General features: G+C 45.8%; 1 protein-coding gene across 1 annotated transcript in view; it reads left to right on the top strand.

Annotated features, from left to right (window-relative positions):
* The first annotated feature begins 232 nt into the window (after positions 1 to 232).
* tprg1 (tumor protein p63 regulated 1) overlaps positions 233 to 13,073 on the top strand; it is a 32,971-nt gene continuing 20,130 nt past the window's right edge. Inside the window, exons 1-4 of the mRNA XM_085448277.1 lie at positions 233 to 342; positions 484 to 743; positions 1,783 to 1,874; positions 5,227 to 5,403. Of these exons, the coding sequence (XP_085304403.1) occupies positions 504 to 743; positions 1,783 to 1,874; positions 5,227 to 5,403 (509 nt within the window). The 5' untranslated portion in view covers positions 233 to 342; positions 484 to 503. The remainder of the gene's footprint in view (positions 343 to 483; positions 744 to 1,782; positions 1,875 to 5,226; positions 5,404 to 13,073) is intronic.

Below are 13,073 nucleotides of genomic sequence, written 5' to 3'. Positions count from 1 at the left end.
TTTAAAGCATCTGCAGAGGATAAAATTATATATAATGAGTGAGCCATAACTTTGATCCAGTAATATCACACATATTATTGCGGATAATGAACTTCCATCTGATTTCCACTGGTCATTCTGTGCACTGCAGTTATAAATTATAAGATGAATTTGACTTTCCAGTGAGCTGCTGTCAGAAGCGCAGACCATGCGCCGTCTGTGTAAATCGGATGTGCGCAAACGTGAGCGCTGCTGTCCGCCGCCATTCAAAACAAACACTGGGCCCGGAACAAGGAAGTCGTGCACCTGTTGCTCCTACCTTACTGTACCTTTCCACACGTACTGCGCTTTCTATAATCTAAGGTAAGAAACCTGTATTACCAGCTTCTAAGAATAACTCGACTTAAGTATCGATTCGGAAAAACTGCGTGCAGGAACCCGTCGCTGGGAAGGCGCCGACAGAATCAGATCCAGACACATCAGTATTCTGACTTCTTTTAACAGAAGAGTTGTGAAGCCTCATCATGGCAGACGCGGAGGATGAAGTAGTTAAAGGAAGTGAAGAGCAGCAGCAGCAGGCGGAGGAGGAGGTTGATCTCAGCTCCTCTCCGACCCCTCCGGAGGACTCTCAGACAGCTGCTGGCCGCAAAGGGGACGCGCAGGAGCGGCCAGCGGAGAGCGTGGCCACCTCGACCCAGGGCCGTCACCTACTGGTGGAGCCCACCCTGGACCAGTTTAAACTAAGGAAGTTCTTCGTGTTAAGGGTAAAATATCATCAGCGTTTCCTCTTGACGCAAAGTGCTCCCAGTAATATGTCACACATTTCTGTAAGCGCACTGACGCCTGGGTTAGACTTTTATTTAGAATACTTTCATTTTTTTAATACACTATCTTCTTTATTTACTATATTTAAGAGACACAACATATAATTTGTCATTTCATAGGACTCCATATGAGAAAGTAGCTCATCTGGCTCGAAGGAGCAAACTTCTTCCTGGTTTTAGTCCCGCACTTAACTTGTGGTTGAAACATGCCTAAGCTGTTTCCTGTCTGTGGCTTAAACTCATCAGCCCAGAGTGGACCACACACCTGGGTAACGTCATTAAAAACTTTATTTTTAAATAATGATAAAGTATAAAGTGTGCAAAGGTTTCAACAGAAGCATATAAGTAATCTGTATAGCACCAAACATAATAAAGGCGAGTTTATGTTAGAAAAAAATGAGTATATAGGTTGGAATACCTTTTTTTACTTAAAAAAAAGTACCAACAACAAGCTGAACGTTATCAGGATCGCTAAGATTCTGTTCATTGGAGGCCTGTTGTTTTGGATTTTGATGGAAAATCAGTCATACCTGCTATGTTGCCAGGCCAGCTCAGCACCATCCTCAGATTACAGAATGACTGTCAAGAGCACCTCAATATGAACTCCTAATCTTTTCACTCGCTCCAGCTTGGCATTGAAATAATAAAACATAAAGTGCAAGACTGGCAGAGCATTCAAAACCAGAAATGCTCACAGATGACAGTGTGTTCTGCGCTGGAGTGTTCCCTTGTGTGTTCAAATACCTGACTTACTCACATTTCTACACGCTCGGCTCTCTTCGTTCGCAGACATTTTCACACGCCCGGGCTTCATGCTTATGTTTATTGTGATTTCGTTTGACACGCACACACGCTGACATTTTACTAGTCCCAGCTGCACATCTGCCTCAAAGATTACCCCTTAAGCTTTCTGTGCACACGTTGTGATTGTCACAATGGAAAATTAGAAAGTGACACCCGTGCATTTCTGTCTCCTCAGCCTGGCACTCTGAATCAGGCCATCAAAGACGTTGAAGCTCTGGTGAATGAGGAGGTAGATGGCAGCGTTCTCAGCGTTTGGCTGATGGCAGAGTGAGTTCATGAGATCATGTTCTGTTATACACCTCCATGTTTGAGTGCGCGGCGCCTTGTGCGCCAAGTGAAAACCTTTTACCTTTACCCTCAACCCCACACCATCACCCACATTTAGCATTTAGAAACACTATTAAACATTGAATAAAAGGCTAATAATTCATTATAATATAGTAGTACACTTGTACCAAAAGAATTTAAAAGTCTTTTTTTGAATGCATTTGTTTTGTTATAACCAGACTGGACAAAAGAGGTGGCACTAAATGAGTTGTGACTAAACATAAGTTTGTTTCCCTGGACTAAAAGGGAAATAAACCCACAGTAGAAACCAAGTCAAACAAAGTAAAAGAGGTCATACATTAAAGAGCAGAAAGGAAACATGACACCCAAAGTGCTGCAACATGTATAAAAGGATGAGTTCTGCTAGTCAGGGCTGTTTGCTTTAACCTAAGCCTAAGTCATTTGTAAAATCCATTTAAATGTTGTATCAGCTTTTACGTTTGAGTTGTTTTTATATATCGAGGTCGGTCGTTCATTTTCCCAAGGGGCCCGTGAGAAGCTGGGGCTGTTGTGGAGGGCCGCACAAATAATCTAAACTCGATTCTGCTCAATATTCATTTTATTTATTGATAAGCTTCTTGGTCTTTGCTCTCTACTTTGTGAAAATTAATTACCCATCCCTGATAATCGATGACTGAAAACCACTAGAATAAATGAGCAATTTCATATTGTGTTCATTCATATGAATTCATTCAAATCATATTCTGTTCTGTCCTGACTTAGCTAACTCAAACTTGAACACAGGTGTATTCCAGTTACCGTAAGTTTTTCATGTCTTTGAGAGAACGATGTGATCGATTTACTAGTGGATAGTCCATTTGCACTTATTTTGAAAGTTCAGTTGCTGCTAATTCGCTAGCCTTTCCTGTCTCACCACACGCAGGTTGATCAGCTAATAGGTGGCTGTGGCTCAGGAAGTAATGCGGGATTGAAGGATGGTGGTTTGATCCCCGGCTCCTCCAATCTGCATGCCAAAGTAGCCTCAGGCGAGATACTGAACCCCAAGTTGCTCCTAATGCGCTCATCAGAATGTGAATGTGTGGGGTTTTTACATCTAAAACACTTAGATGTAGGAAAAAGTGTTTGTATGAATGTGTGTGTGAATTGTGGAGTTTGTGTGCATCCGCAGGATAAAATGGAAAGACAGCTGATATTTTATTTTTGCTATATTTCCAAATGTTTCTGTTCTCATCAAAGCCAAGAAAAAAACCCCTCCTCGAATACCTCTTAATCTCAAGCAGAGATAGTGATTGAACACAGAGCAACACAAAGTGACTGCAAGACATTTACAAAGTGCACTCGATGTGATGTCAGGTTGCATCACTCCTGCACAAGCTTTCAGGAAACATTTAAAAGGCTGGCCATGTGAGAATGAATAATGCATCCCAGTTTATGCGGTTCTGGGTACATACACACACACACACATGCACGTTAACGCCTGTCCTATATTTGGCCCGCTGTTATCATGGCCATAGAAGCCAGCGTAGGACTTCAAGCAACAGAAAGAGTGCATCATGTGGTAATTTTGCGACTCTGCTGCAGAATTTGCCCCAAGGGAGGCCGAAGACTTATGTCAGCAAAGCATGAGAAATTCCTCAAATTTGGCTTAGCTGAAGGTTGTCACTTGCTTTACAAAAAGTCGTCTCAATTGCTGTACATTTCTTATAATAGGGCCATCTTTTAAAAATACACTAGGTGGTGTTTTTTATGTAGGAAAAATGAGAGAAATAATGTTAGTTACACTATTTTCCATCAGTTAATTTTCAGAAAAGCCCCGGAAGATTCTTTAAGTTACTTAAAGACATACTTTACATACTTTGGGTAAATCTGGGCAATTAAATGCTTCTTTTGATTGTCCAGAGATAAAACCTGGTCTGTCCTGTTTTCTAGCTGGCTTTACTTTTAGCATACATAGATCTCATTGTCTCAGGATAGACTTGTGTCTTTTTACAATCTTCATGACAAGCCAAGCCATTTAGAAGCCACTGTGCCTTCATATTTAGCTTAGAGTTGCATGCAACCATATTTCTAAAGGGGCGGCAGCAATGTGGCAACCAGAGATAAAGACATGTCTGGGAAATTGTGTGAATTGTGGTAATGATAGATAGATATTTATCTCAGTTTTAAGCAACGCAGTTGAGCTCATTGATCAGCCGCCGCTCACCAACTCCTTTGAGATTTTAAGCTATGCTAACAGTCTGCTAGCTGTAGCAAAAGCTAGCGGAAAGAAAACAAACAATTTTTCAAAATGTACCCTACCAAACAGTGTGCAGGGTCCTGCAGAGGTACTTCCTGTCGGTTTCTGTCCTGACCAACAGTTTGTTTTGTCAGGCTCGAGTGCTTAACAGCATGTCAGCCCACCCACAGTGTGCATCACATCTGTAGCATGCTTGCTGCCCCGTGCCCAGTCAAGGTTAACTCATTTCATCAGCACAGTCACAGCTCTTCACCCACACCTTTCTATAAAGCTTTGACTGTTCAGTGAACTGTCTTCTCTGGCTTACGGATGCCAGCAGCAATCAGGAGTGCTTCACTCTGAGGTGACCAAGTGCGCCCAGCTCAGTGGGCTGTAAGAAAGGGAGCTTCTCCAAGAGAATCCATGCCACCACGAATTAACTGTTCGCACAGCGGTGAGGGATGGAGTGTGTGGATGAATGTGTGTTTAATGATGGTTTTTTTGTGATTTCAATTAGTACTGCAAACATTTTTGGAGACATTTTGAGGGCATAAAAGAAAGCCCATTTTTCCAGTAAAAATGTAGGGCTTCAGAAATGCTTACATCCATATTGTATGATCTTTGCCCAGGGCATTTTTATTTTACTTTGTGAACTGTAAGAGTACATAATTGAGCAGCTCTACAATATGTGTGCGTGTGTGTTAACTTTATATGACCTCCAGAATTCCAATCATTTTTGGCTATTTTTGCTTATTTTTTAAACTTGCTGATGAAAAATGTAAAACATTTCATTAAGTGTTTTGTTTTGAAAGGTTTTTAGTGAAGTAATAAATGAGTGAGGTTGATTTTCTTGTTGCTGTTTCCTAATACCGCAATGCTGCTAATCCATCTTTATAGCAGGTGAATAAACAAGTTAGTTTACTTGAAGAAGACTATGACGAGTCAGTGAAAGCAAAATAACTTAAGAATACCTTTTGTTGGAAGCGGTTTGAGTGCTGACATTGTAATATTTGAATACTGAAGCTGAAATATTTTTTTATTTAACATTTAAAAACCTGCTTTTTTCTGTTCTGTTTTTCTTTTTGTTCTTGCTCACACACTGTTTGGTTGTTTCAGAGTGGATCACTGGAACAATGAAAAGGAGCGCATTGTTCTCATCACAGAATTCTCTCTCCTGGTCTTCAAGTACGACTTCATGATGTTCAACTGTGACCAGATGCAGAGGATCCCGCTTAACTTTGTGGACCGCATCTCCCACGGCACCTTCAGCTTCCCAAAGCGCTCCCTGCTGGAGTAAGTCCGCTCATTTTGTCCAACAGTAAAACGTGCCTTCTAAGCTTTAAGCTTTAAGATTCGAGTTACTGAGTAGGGTTAGTGGACTGTAAAAATGACATTCAAAAACAATACGACTGTCAGTTGATTACTAATGCTTATCATCTACAGTCCTGTGCATTTCTTTGCATTTTTCTGGAAAATTTAAATTAGGTGCAGGAATTAATTGAAATGTGCAAACATACATGGAAATACTTTACATAAGGCAAAGACAGTGTTTGTACTATCCTGCCAAGCTTGAAAGTCAATATTTAGTCTGACTTTTATTCGTCAACACAGGCTGAACTTTGTTATTCAGCTTTTTTGTCATTTCTTTAGGTAGTCTTCTTTTAGGTAGGCTTCTTAAAGGACAATCAAAGCTCCTTTTTGGATGTTGGCTGCCTTTTGTTTTTTTCTCTATCATGGTGATTCCACACTGCTAAAACAATGTTGAGGTCTGGGCTCTGTGGAGGCCAGTCCATGACTGTTAGTGCTCCATTGTGTGTTTTTTCTATTCAGGTATGTCTTACTGCATTGGTAGTGTGTTTAAGATCATTTTCATGCTAAAAATTAAGCTGTTGCCAATCAGATGTTTTGCAGATGATGTTATCTGTCCATCCATTTGCTTCCGATTATCCTTTTCAGGGTCTTGGGGGGCGCTGGAGCCTATCCCAGCTGTCTTAGGGCGAGAGTCGGGGTACATACTGGACAGGTCACCAGTCTGTTGCATGGCTAACACATAGAGACAGACAACCATTTGCACTCACATTCACACCTATGGGCAATTTAGGGTTTCCAATTAGCCTATCCCCACTAAGTGCTTGTCTTTGGACTGTGGGAGGAAGCCGGTGTTTCTGGAGAGAACCCACGCAAACACGGGGAGAACATGCAAACTGCACACAGAAAGACCTCGGCCTGATAGTGGAATTGAACTCAGGACCTTCTTGCTATGAGGCAACAGTGCTATGGTGGATCAAAATCAAATCATACTTTTCAGCTGTTGTAATTTCATCAGTTTTGACAAGATTGATCTGAAACACAACCCAAACCACGACAGACCATGTTTTACAGATGGCTCTCTGTACATGCCTATTATGATTTGAACCGAAAATGTCAAATTTGGCTTTATCTCTCCATCAGACCTGTTGTTACTGGCTTTCAGTCCAGTTCTTGTGTCATTTGGCATTCCTCAGCCTTTCCTTCCTCTTTCCCTTTCTTAGGAATGACAGCTGTAAATTCTGCTGAGACCATTCCTGATTAGGCTTCTGTGAACCGTTGCTTCCTGTTTCTTAAGGACATGACTCTACGATACTGTGTGCTAGAGATAGTTTCTTAGGCCTGAAACTTCTTCTTTTGTCCTCCACTTGCCCAGTTTTCTTTTTTTATCGATTCAGCTAAATTAGAAATTAAAACATAAAGTAGTGGTTCTGTTGTTTAGTGGTTTACACGTTTGCCTAACAAGTGAAAGACCTTGAATCTAATGTTAACAAGGCCATTTCATGTAAAACAAATTTGCCAAATCATACGGAGCTACCTGCTGTGGTGAGCCTTTGTGAATAACAGATCAGCCAAAGTAGCTTTTTGCTATTAACGAATGCCCAAGGATGCAATTTGAAATCGTTTTTTGCTAAGTTGTCTGATTTGTTTGGGTTAGTTCAGAGAAAAAAGATCAAATAAAACCTCTGAAAATTGTCAGATGCAAGGACTGGACTGAAAATGGGAGAATAAGCAGCTAATGTCCATAGAGTAACTGAAAAAACAGAAGAACTATTGCTCAAGACCATTTTAAAAATGACTCCTTGTCTTGGTCCTAGGAAGCAAAATAAAAAGAGAAGGGGGAGCTCGAGAAATGTCCTGTATGCCTACAAATGTTTGCAGGAATTTCACATTGGTATTTAAACTGAGCAAACAGGGGTGTTAATTAAAGAAAAAAGCTTTTACTGTACAAAATTGAATGGGATTATGATGGTCATTTTAGTCCCTAAACTAGTTTGCTGACTTCAGACTTCAGACTTCAGAAGTTTAGAGTGTCGTGGCTCTGAATCATAACCACGAAAGCTTCCTGACACTACATTAAACTACTCTTTGTGGGGTTTAGTCGGTCATTAACAAACGAAAATGTCTACCTGGAGAATTATAAATATTAGCTCCAATTATCTTCACTCTGCTCTAATTTGTTTCACAAAGCTCAATTCCCCGTGAAGAATAAGTCCCTTTGCTTCATCATTAACCGTTACGCCTTAACGTTAAACATGCCCGGTCACATTTGTGGCCGGTCTGTAATCATCTCACAGCTGATTTTAATCTAGTATCATATAACACGGTGTCAAATTTAAAGAAACGTTAGAAGATGTAGGAGAAAGTGTGAAATGTGTGCGGCGGATCGGTGCAAGGAGCAAATGGGGACAGCATGGATGGCGAGAGTGTTTGCAGCAAGGTTTTTGAGGGTAAGGAGTGCAGAGCTGTCACTTGGAGCTGTCACTTAACTGATTAGTGGCAAAATTAATGCAGTCCTTTCATCTAAACCTTTTAAAGACGGCTCAGGGGATACCAAACCAACTAAAACTAATTTGATGAATAAAACGTAATGTGCTGTGAAGAGCTTAGAGAGCGCGGCCTTTATTGGAGGTTTTATCTCAGCGCATTACATTAAATTATACATAAAATGCTCGTGGAAGCCACCCGGGAGTCCGGCAGTAAAGAGACGGTTTCAAATGAGAAAGACTGGAGCCTCAAACATTTCCTCTTTCTGTCTTCATCTTCAGCACTCCTTCCCTTTCATTCCCCGTCTTCCTCTTCGTCTCTCCCCCAGGAAGTGTCTTCTTTTTTTTTTGTCTAGGTCGTTCCTATTTTGAGAGAAGCCGATCTACAGTAATGTTCATGTATATATGGAAATGAATCTTCCTGCTTCGCTCCTCTTTTGACGCTTCACGAAAACTTTGTTTCCACACGACACCTTAATACGAGGCCAGCTGGGGAGATGAGCTGCAGTGTTAATGATTCGTTTCTGAGTGATGGAGGAGCTCAGTGGCGAACAGAGAGAAGACAGAGCCAAAGTCATGACGTCATGTCCCCATAGCTCCTCTATGAGTTTCTGTTCACTCGAAACATGTGTCTCGCTAACACCCCAGGGCTTATGGGAAATGGTGTTCACTTAAGGTTGCATATTTATAAAAAATAAACAACAATCTTAGGCGACTACAGTCGTATTGCGAAAGTCTTTATTGCAGTGCTGTACTTTGAGCTACCAATGTAAAAGTCAGAGAATCTTCTGTGTGGAGCCGATGTCCAGAGGAACACATCCATGTGACCTGCAGTACATATTTGGCTTAAGCCATGTGTTTTTGAATTGTGTCGTGACTTCACATCTTTGGACACAAAACAAAGCTGTGAAACTATTTAACTGTGATCTGCTGCTGGCAAATTTAATGCAGGTGTTCTAGTTACTTCCTGTGTATTTAAAATAGGGCTGCCACGATTTGTCGACTAGTCACGATTACGTCAACTATCAAAATCGTCGACGACTGATTTAATAGTCGACGCGTCGTTTGAAGCTTTGTAAGATCCCAAAAGACGCAGGAATAAGTAGTAGGATTTAAGAGTGTAATAACGGACTGAAACAGAAGATGGCAGCACTGCATGTACAAGGATGCCAGCTGCCGTTAAACCCCGAAGAAGAAGAAGAAGCAGCTGTGTCCCAGAAATCATAGCGCGGCCCAGCTTAGTTTCCAACAATGGCGGCAGCTAGTTAGTTTTAATATTACTCTTATTATTCTTTCTGGGTCAGAAAATAAACGTTTAACGTATTTTCAGGCGAGAATGTAGCTGTGTAAACCTCAAATATCGGCTCAGTTTATCAGGACACCACATATTTTCAAAAGCGCTCCGACGCTAGTTACCCACTAGCTCGATAGCTAGCCGGGGGCAAGGTCACTAGCGCGGTGAGAACACCGGACTCCCGGCAAATTGTTTTCTAACCCACCGCCGTCTTTCGCTACTCAGGTTAAATATATATGAGTCACTTAGATAAATTAAAAATGTTGTTTGGCTTTTTTTTTTTGTATTTTATTTGTTCCTGAGTAAATCTGTTTGTCTGAGATTAAAGTTATAGTTTTTACACAGCTGAATAAACGTCAAGCAGACAGCTGATTATCAAAAGTGTGAGATGCTGGAGAATATACTCCGGTGTCCTGTTATATTTTAGATAGCAAGGAGTTTATTAAACTTTACCAAAACAATCTGCAAATTTCATTAAAATTGAATAAACTATCATCTTGTCTTTATTTTTAGTTAGCACCTTAAAAGCTTAAAGCTGTAAGCTAATGATAGTTATATAAGAGCAGATGCTGCTGGTGCAATAAGCTGTAGTTTTACGTCCAGTGGATGATGATCTGATTAGTCGACTAATCGCATAAATAATCGGTGACTAGTCGACTATCAAAATAATCGTTTGTGGCAGCCCTAATTTAAAAACACAAACAATAATGCGGGGAAGTAATGATGGTGCAGTTTGCAGCGTTGTCGCCTTGCGTCTTACTGTCATGGTCCTGGGCCATGTGGGCCCAGTATTCTTAGTTTTCATGTATTTTTGTATTTTGTTCCTTATTTAGGCCATGTTTTCTGAGTTGCCCTGTTGTGTTGTTCCCTAAGTGTTTTCCCTTCATGGCTCTTCCCCCCTGTGTGCCCTCTATGTATTTATGAGCCCTCGTCTCCCTTTGTGCTTTATTCTATGTTTTCCCCAGCCCGTTATGTCTGCGTTCTCCCCGTGCTCTCTCTCCTCCTGTTTGAACCTTTGTGTACGTCCTGCTTTACTTTGCCCATCTCCCATCAGTGTTACGTTCACTCCTGCCGTGTCTTGTTATGATTATCAGTGTCACCTGTGTTCCCCGTGTGCATCCACTTCCCCTGATCATCCCTCATGTGTATTTAGTCTCTGTGTTTCATGTAGCCTGTGTCGCGTCGTCTGTGTTATCTCCCCTACCCCTTGTCGTAGTATCCCAGCCATAGTTTGCATTTTGCTGTCTAAATCTCATTAGAGTCATAGTTTCCCAGTCTATGTTCAGGTTTTCCCTCAGTTACTTTGTTGTTCTTTTCTATGAGTTTTTCAGCCATAATAAAAGGCTCGTTTTTGTTGGAATCCACTCCTGCATCCTCGTTTGTGTTCGCACCTGGGTCCACCACACACCGTTCCGCACGGTCTGCCTCCGCAGACCTTGACAGTACGACGCGACCAGTATGGACCCAGCGACACAGAGAAGGGAGGTCGTTCAGACAGTGGAAGCGCTATGCTGTCAGTGGATGCAGCGTTCTGGGGAGGAGGATACGGAGGAGTTGCTTCACCCATTGCGGGTGAGCGTAACCGTGTTCCCCTGGCTGTGGGAGGCGCTACCCCCCCTGATTTCTGATTACCTCCGCACCATCCTCCAACCCCGTCCTCAGGAGCAGGCGCCCAGCGCACGGGCCGCGTCACCACCGTTCCGCTGTCACGCAACTTCCCCATCACCGCCTCCACCATCTTGCGGCTCCGGGGTGATTAAAGTTGGCTCACTGAGACTCGGACGCAACCTGGGGTCGCTACCATCCATGCCTTCGTACACGAGCCGCTCACCCTCGCCGTTTCGTTCGGACTTCGCTTCTCCAGCCTCCTTTCTGGCACGGATGTGGTCGGAGGATGAGGAGCCAGCCGTCACAGCTATCAATGTTGTGTCAACAGCCGCTGCTAGGAGGAAGCGGCGCCTTCGTCGCCGCCGCACGTCAGCGCAGCCCGAGTCCGGGGTGTCGTCAGAGCAGTCGCCTGGGCCGGAACCGCTGGCCGAAGCCGCCTCCGAGTCCGTGTCAGCAGTGATTTTCGGCTCTGAGGAGATGTCCCCACAAATCATTGCCCGGGACATCGCTGAACGGGAGCAGGTGGTTCTCGCGGAGCTGGAGGAGAAGCTCCGGTGGGAGCCGTGGCTGACCCCCGACTGTGAGCAAGTCTTTCGGGGAACGCGCCTCGCTCTCGGGGGTCCCCGGAGTTGCCAGGGACTTCCACCGCTCACCCCGCCCGCTTCCACGGATAGAAAGAAGCGGCACTCTCGCCGCCGGCGCTCTGAGCCCCTCACAGTTCAGTCAGCTCCCTCGCAGCCACCCTCAGTTCAGTTAGCTCCCTCGCAGCCACCCTCAGTTCAGTTAGCTCCCTCGCAGCCACCCTCAGTTCAGTTAGCTCCCTCGCAGCCACCCTCAGTTCAGTTAGCTCCCTCGCAGCCACCCTCAGTTCAGTTAGCTCCCTCGCAGCCACCCTCAGTGCAGTCTCCAGTGCCGCCTGCAGCGCAGCCACCCTCAGTGCAGTCTTCAGTGCCGCCACCCTCAGTGCAGTCTTCAGTGCCGCCTGCAGCGCAGCCACCCTCAGTGCAGTCTCCAGTGCCGCCTGTAGCGCAGGCCCCAGTAGCTCCAGTGCCGCCTGTAGCGCAGGCCCCAGTAGCTCCAGTGCCGCCTGTAGCGCAGGCCCCAGTAGCTCCAGTGCCGCCTGTAGCGCAGGCCCCAGTAGCTCCAGTGCCGCCTGTAGCGCAGGCCCCTGTAGCTCCTGTAGCCCAGTCCCCGATAGCAGTACGGTCCGCTGGTCAGCTTCACATTCAGCCAGGGGTCTCAAATCTCTCTGGCTCTGCATCAGCTCCTGCTGGGAGCTCGGATGAGCTCATCCAGGACTCCGCGGCTCCCACGCCGCCATCTACCTCGTCAGCTGGAGGGTCCGAGGGGCCCGTTCAGCCACCTGTCTCCGCTGGAGGGCCCGGGGAGCCCATCCAGCCACCTGTCTCTGCTGGAGGGCCCGAGGAGCCTGTTCAGCCTCAAGCCTCGTCAGCTGGAGGGCCCGAGGAGCCCGTTCAGCCACCTGTCTCTGCTGGAGGGCCCGAGGAGCCTGTTCAGCCTCAAGCCTCGTCAGCTGGAGGGCCCGAGGAGCCCGTTCAGCCACCTGTCTCCGCTGGAGGGTCCGAGGGGCCCGTTCAGCCTCAAGCCTCGTCAGCTGGAGGGTCCGAGGAGCCCGTTCAGCCTCCTGTCTCCGCTGGAGGGTCCGAGGGGCCCGTTCAGCAACCTTCCTCGTCAGCTGGGGGTTCTGGAGAACCGCACCAGCCTCATGCCACGTCAGCTGGAGGGTCCGAGGGGCCCGTTCAGCCTCCTGTCTCCGCCGGAGGGTCCGAGGGGCCCGTTCAGCCTCCTGTCTCCGCCGGAGGGTCCGAGGGGCCCGTTCAGCCTCCTTCCTCGTCAGCTGGGGGTTCTGGAAAACCGCACCAGCCTCATGCCACGTCAGCTGGAGGGTCCGAGGAGCCCGTTCAGCCTCACGCCTCGTCTGCTGGAGGGCCCGAGGAGCCCATCCAGCCACCTTCTGCTACGCCTGGTCCAGCCTCAGAGCCTTCGTCCGCTGCAGCCTCAGAGCCTTCGTCCGCTGCAGCCTCAGAGCCTTCGTCCGCTGCAGCCTCAGAGCCTTCGTCTGCTGCAGCTCCGGCCTGTGCTTCGTCTGCTGCAGCTCCGGCCTGTGCTTCGTCTGCTGCAGCCTCAGAGCCTTCATCCTCTGCAGCTCCGGCCTGTGCTTCGTCTGGCCCAGCCTCAGAGTCTTCGTCTGGCCCAGCCTCAGAGTCTTCGTCTGGCCCAGCCTCAGCGTCTTCAGCCTGTGCTTC

Source organism: Copadichromis virginalis, linkage group LG23 (assembly GCF_057382275.1).
Source record: "Copadichromis virginalis isolate Kocher_CV1m ecotype Utaka linkage group LG23, C_Virginalis_male_GT1.1, whole genome shotgun sequence".
Lineage (NCBI taxonomy): Eukaryota > Metazoa > Chordata > Actinopteri > Cichliformes > Cichlidae > Copadichromis > Copadichromis virginalis.
Note: the sequence above shows the minus strand (reverse complement) of the source record. Positions and strands in the feature narration are given on the sequence as shown.